Below are 5,819 nucleotides of genomic sequence, written 5' to 3'. Positions count from 1 at the left end.
GTGACGGGACTAAGGGCTCCCTATTGTTGATGCTTGAAAAGATGGTATTATGCCATGCAAGCCATTTAGTGAACCAACGGCCTAAGGGTGCCAAGGGTCTCACTAGCGCACAGGGCGCGGCTCGGCCACTGGTAGCCGAGGACAGCTTATTATGCACTGAGCTCGGTTTAAGCGGGCCGGAGTCAGTGGGTTAAACAGAGGGTGCGACCTAAGTCGTCGGCCCTGAATATTATGTGATATGAATATTATATGTGATAGAATGTATCTTGTAATGGATTGTATATGCTGAATATCTGTAGTGGATTATCTGATGGGTATACATGCTTACTGACCTATTTGTCTGTTGTCATTGTTTGAGTTATCTATGATGTTTTCTTGCTGGGCCTTGGCTCACGGGTGCTACGTGATGCAGGTAAAGGTAAGGGAAAGTTAGATCAGCCCTGACTGGAGAGCTCAGCGAGCAGAATGTACATAGCCAGGTGCTCGGCCGCCACGGTTGAGGTCTAGGCAAGGACATGGAACCGGAAGACTGTCTGTTTTGCCTTAGTATGGCTAGTGGTTACTCATGTACTTTTGGGAGTCTGTAAACTTTCTTTAACTTTGTTTTTGTATGGGATCCCATGTTTACTACAGTATAAATATAAGAAATGGGTTTTTTAGACCAAAACCTTTTTGACCTTAGACCCTACATGTCTAGTGACACGTTTTCGAACTAATGACTTGATTAGCAAGTCCTGCACCTTTATAGGTACACAGTGTAGCGGTCTTGGCTATCCAGGGCGTTACACAAGGTACGGTGGGCACATGTTGTGGGCTGTCGCATTGGATGCGAATAACCACATTTATCCAATTGCGTTCGCGATTGTTGACAATGAGAATCATGCTTCTTGGAAGTATTTCATGATGAAATTGAAGGAAGCCGTTGGAGTTGTTGATAATCTGTCTTTTATATCAGACAGGCATGCTAGCATCATTCATGCTCTTGAGTTGGTCTTCCCTAATGCCTACCACGGCGCATGCTACCATCACATAAGTATGAATGTAATCGCTAAGTTCAAGACCGATCACTGTCACAAGGAGATGTGGAATGCGGCATATGCATTTCGGAAGTCATAATTTCACAGGTTCTTCAACAATATAAAGCAAATGGATTCTGCCATAGCTCAATATCTCGAGGGTATTGGCTTCAATAAGTGGACTCGTGCTTACTTTCCTGAGAATCAATACAATGTAATGACAAGCAACTACGCTGAAAGTTTCAACAACAAAACCAGAGACGCAAGAACCTTCCCAGTCACTACTTTTGTGGAATTCATTCGTTTTACAATTCAGTCATGGTTTGTCACGCGTCGTGAGGAAGTAGAGAAGTGCACATCCAAATTAGCAACAATATATGACAAAGATGTCTCAGGCATTGCGGATGATGCAAGGTACTTGAAAGTCCATCCTCTTGGACAGTTCGAATTTCATGTGGTAGACCCAGAAGATGATGGTGAGGTGAATTTGATGACCAAATCATGCTCCTGTGGCCAGTTTCAAATAATGGGTTACCCTTGTATTCATGGTGTGGCTGCGGCCATCTTGCGTGGTGTCAACATTTACTCACTGTGTTCACCATATTACACTACTGAGATGTGGAGGGAGTCTTACAAAGAAACAATTTACCCAACTGGCAACGAGGATGATTGGGAAGTTCCTGAGAACATAGAGAAAATGCAAGTTGGGGTACCCATTGAAAAACAACCAGTTGGTCGACTGAAGAAGAATAAGGTGGGAAGAAGGAAGACAAACTGATACCCATCGAGTGGCGAAATCATTCGCAAAGAGCGCAAATGTAGCATGTGTGGTGGGCTTGGCCATAATAGGGCCACATGCAAAGCTAGGCTATAAACTCTTTTTTCCCATTTGGACTTGTTGTATTAATAACCTATGTTGTTTTCCCTTCTTTTTTATTTGATTTTTCTTAAAAGTTATGTTAAGCTCGATGTAAACTCGATGAGCTCGATTGTAGCTCAACATTAACTCGATAGTAGCTCGATATGAACTCGATAATATGTTTGTTAGCTTCTAAACTGACTTCAAATAACTCGGTAATAGTTCGATAATGATTCGACATAACTCGATAGTAGTTCGATATGGCTCGATATTAGTTCGATATAGCTCGATATTAGTTCGATAATGTTCAATATGAACTCGATAACAGACATATGTAAGTTACAAAAAAATGGGAACAAAAAACTACACAATTAAAGACCTTGTATATATACAACCATCAAGGTAACAAATTTTGATACCACAAGTCAGTGGTCCACTTGTTCTTGAACACCTCCATATTTTCATCGCAGATAGTTTCCAATGGAAGATCGACCATTAGATGCTCAATATGCTTGACAACATACACACCACAATCCCCACTGTAAAAAAAAAGTAAACATTAAGTGTACATTACTATAATTTTAGTTAGAAACAAATTTAGTATGAAGATGATGTTTGTTACCTTCTCTTTGACTGAGTGAGCTCGTGTTTCTATTTGCGACGCCATGTGAACTGATGCGGCCTCTTTCCTGCTGATGGAATCTTCAACATCAAGCTATCAGTAAACAGTTTACTCTGCATTAACAGAGAAGGAAGCAAAAAGCACCATGGGTTCATAATTTCTTCCAGCTTTGCGTCACTAATCAACGAGTTGTCCGAATCGTAAACAATGAGGGTCCAACTAGAAATGGAAGCCTCAATGGCAAACCAATGTTTTTATCCATAGTTCTGGCACCAATATACATTCTCAACTCCTCCCCAAGATGTCATAAACTGTTGTTCGATGCCGGTCAACATGGACATAACGTTAGAATCCCACGTATACTTTGTTTTGTCGGCAATTTTCTTGTACTGATCATATCGGGCAGGTATCACTTGTGAGAAATACATGTTCATCACAACTGCATTCTGTCGATATATATTGGGAAAATACTTGCGACGCATACGAAGCATGTGTTCTGCCGCATCAATATGCTACAAAGAAAGTACGATATAAAAAGTTACCAAAGACCATCATAAATTGCTACTGTCGAGCTCCATCGAGCTCACATTGAACTACTATTGAGCTCCATCGAGCTCACATCGAGCTAATCTCCAACAGTAAACAACAACCCTATTTTAACGCCCATATCGAACTACTATTGAGCTCCATCGAGCTCACATCGAGCTAATCTCAAACAGTAAACAACAACCCTAATTAACATCCATATCGAACTACTATCGAGCTCCATCGAGCTCACATCGAGCTAATCTCCAACAGTAAACAACAACCCTATTTTAACACTCATATCGAACTATTATCGAGTTCCATCAAGCTAACATTGAGCTAATATCAAACAGTAAACGACAACCCTAATTTAACACCCATATCGAACTAATATCGAGCTCTATTGATCTCACATCGAGCTAATCTCAAACAGTAAACCACAACCCTAATTTAACACTCATATCGAACTACTATCGAGTTCCATCAAGTTCATATCAATCCTGGAACCCCCCATCAAGCTCCTATCGAGCTATCATCAAGCTCATATCGAATCAATAAAAATAAAACTTGTAAAATTGAAAACAAAACATAATTTCTACCATTATCGAGTCATTAGGTATAAATGGCTTACCCCATCATTGAGCCATGACTGGGGTGTCTTCCACGTCAGAAACCACGCTGAACCGTGATTCCCAGTCTTTACATCCCTCGGGGTCTTGTTGGGGATGTCTCCAAGCAGCCACTTGCACATTGTCCTATACTGTTTGTGATCTGGCTTCTTGAGATGGTCCAGCACCTGTGTAGCCTCCTCTTCTGGTGCAGTTGCATCAGTGCGAGGTCTTTTCCTCGTGGGATCAGTGTAGTCCTCGAACCAATCTAGCTTGCGTCTTTGGCGTCTAGTCCTCTGAAACCGAACCCCAACAACATCCTCAGGGTTGATAATAACGACTCCCGGAGTCCTAGCATCAGGTGTCACAATGATGGTAGGAGGCGTAGTTGGATCATCAACATAGTCCAGAGGAATATCCAATGACTTTGAGTCTGAATCTTCATTGGAGCCCCTCGGTTTTTCCTTAATAAATGTCAGGATCTGACTAACTACGTCCAAGATCACTGACTGGTTCTTCAGGAGGGTCTCCTGTCGACCCTCGACTCTGTCCAACCGCTCAATCAAGTCGGCGAGCTCAGGGGCTGTGGATGAGGGTGGTGTTGGGGCTGAGGCTGGAGCAACAGGAGGGGTGGGACCTGCAACCTCCTCCCTCGGGGTAGCATCATCAAATATCTTGGCTGCCTCGGCTGCCTGAGAAACTATCTCCGCGATTTTCTCAAAAGTCACATTCTCCTCCTCATCAGCCTCCGAGGGATCCTGGCCAAGCCCAGGATAAAGGGGAAGATCTCCCTCTGTCAAAGACAAATAATAGTCTTTTTCTGTTGGCCGAGGCTTCAACATCGGAAGGACAATCAACTACAAACAACATAAAATATTTGATTAACTCAAATAATGATAAAAGATAAGCATATAGATAAAAAAAAATTGTTTAATGTCAATCAAATATAACTTACATTTTTCTTCGATAGCATCGGTGAGATGACAGACTTGGTGAAATCCTTGTTTCTCCGATGCGACCAACTAAGCACCCTCGGGACCATGTTTCCCGAGCTCACAACAAACTCTGTCGCAAGTTGCTGGATAGCCTCATATGTCCAATACTGTAAGGCCGGGGCATAACCATACATATTGTACTTGGACTCTTGCTGCACCTGGCATTATAGTTGCCATTTTGCTTCACCATGTCATTCTTACAAGAATGCAATAGCCTCCTATAAGAGTACTTCCCCCATGGATAGCTGAAGAAGTACTCTACGTCCTTAACAATTTTCAGAATATCTCGCCATATATGCAACTTTCCCTCTATGGCATTCATAACTCCCTCAACCAACAAACATAAACCAAGCTTGTACACGTCTTCCACAACAGTACAAGTCTTGAAAGCATGGTTCACCTGTGAGAGCTTTACTTTCTCAGCATCGTTGAAATACTCCTTTATAAACCGGTCATTGAGATTACGCTCTTCCAACTCTTTTGGTGACGGGTCGTTGAGATTACGCTCTTCCAACTCTTTTGGTGACGGGAAGGTACTAAAATTCAATCCCGTCACCAGGGCAAACCCTTTCATGCTAAATCTACAAGACTTCGACCCCAAGAAGAAATGCACCTCATCTTCGTTGTTGCTGGCGATTTTCCTCAACAGCAATTGATGCACCAAGACTCCGGAGAAATTAAACTCCGAAGCCAAAAAGAACTGCTTGAAAGGGGATTCCTTAGCCTTTTCAAGCAGCCCGAGCTCCACAAACTTAGTCTTAATGTGATTTAAAGTGCTACTACCCCGATATGTCACTCGACCAGGAAAGTGATCACTGAACGGAACAAGCAACTTAGGCATCTGCAACAACACATGAAAAAAAATTGGTAAGAAAACAGAATGTTAAACAGAATCAGGAAAAAATTCAAAAAAAATTCATCAAAAAACTTAAATAAGTTGTCATCGAGCTCTATCGAGCTGCAACATACCCTATCGAGCCTATCGAGCTAAGAAAAATCTGTCTACATAAATAACCATCGAGCCTAATATCAAACCTATCGAGCCCTTTTAATCTAATACCACAGATCCATCGGGCCTACTGTTGAACCATTATCGAACTTATCGAGCCATTTTAACCTAATACCACAGATCCATCGAGCTCTTATCGATCCACCATCGAACCATTCAAACTACCCTATCGAGCCTACCATCGA

General features: G+C 42.1%; 1 protein-coding gene across 1 annotated transcript; it reads right to left on the bottom strand.

Annotated features, from left to right (window-relative positions):
- Window positions 1-2,125: 2,125 nt before the first annotated feature.
- LOC133791204 (uncharacterized) lies at window positions 2,126-5,819 on the bottom strand. The gene is made up of 4 exons (XM_062229129.1): window positions 4,586-5,819; window positions 3,654-4,487; window positions 2,498-3,009; window positions 2,126-2,414 (listed from the first exon to the last, which is right to left on the bottom strand). The coding sequence occupies exons 1-3, from the start codon at window positions 4,757-4,759 to the stop codon at window positions 2,752-2,754; spliced, it is 1,266 nt and encodes a 421-aa protein (XP_062085113.1). The 5' UTR covers window positions 4,760-5,819; the 3' UTR covers window positions 2,126-2,414; window positions 2,498-2,751.

Source organism: Humulus lupulus, chromosome 7 (assembly GCF_963169125.1).
Source record: "Humulus lupulus chromosome 7, drHumLupu1.1, whole genome shotgun sequence".
Taxonomy (NCBI): Eukaryota; Viridiplantae; Streptophyta; class Magnoliopsida; order Rosales; family Cannabaceae; genus Humulus; species Humulus lupulus.
The sequence above is the reverse complement of the archived record's forward strand: the minus strand, read 5'-3'. Positions and strand labels throughout refer to the sequence as shown.

What these genes read in the sequence shown, in the direction of transcription:
- LOC133791204 (XM_062229129.1), bottom strand. Translation starts at nt 4,759, where the DNA reads ATGTATGGTTATGCCCCGGCCTTACAGTATTGGACATATGAGGCTATC. An exon ending in CGATGCTATCGAAGAAAAAT is followed by an intron (nt 4,488 to 4,585) that starts GTAAGTTATATT and finishes TGTTGTTTGTAG; the next exon opens with TTGATTGTCCTTCCGATGTT. An exon ending in AGTCATGGCTCAATGATGGG is followed by an intron (nt 3,010 to 3,653) that starts GTAAGCCATTTA and finishes CTTTCTTTGTAG; the next exon opens with CATATTGATGCGGCAGAACA.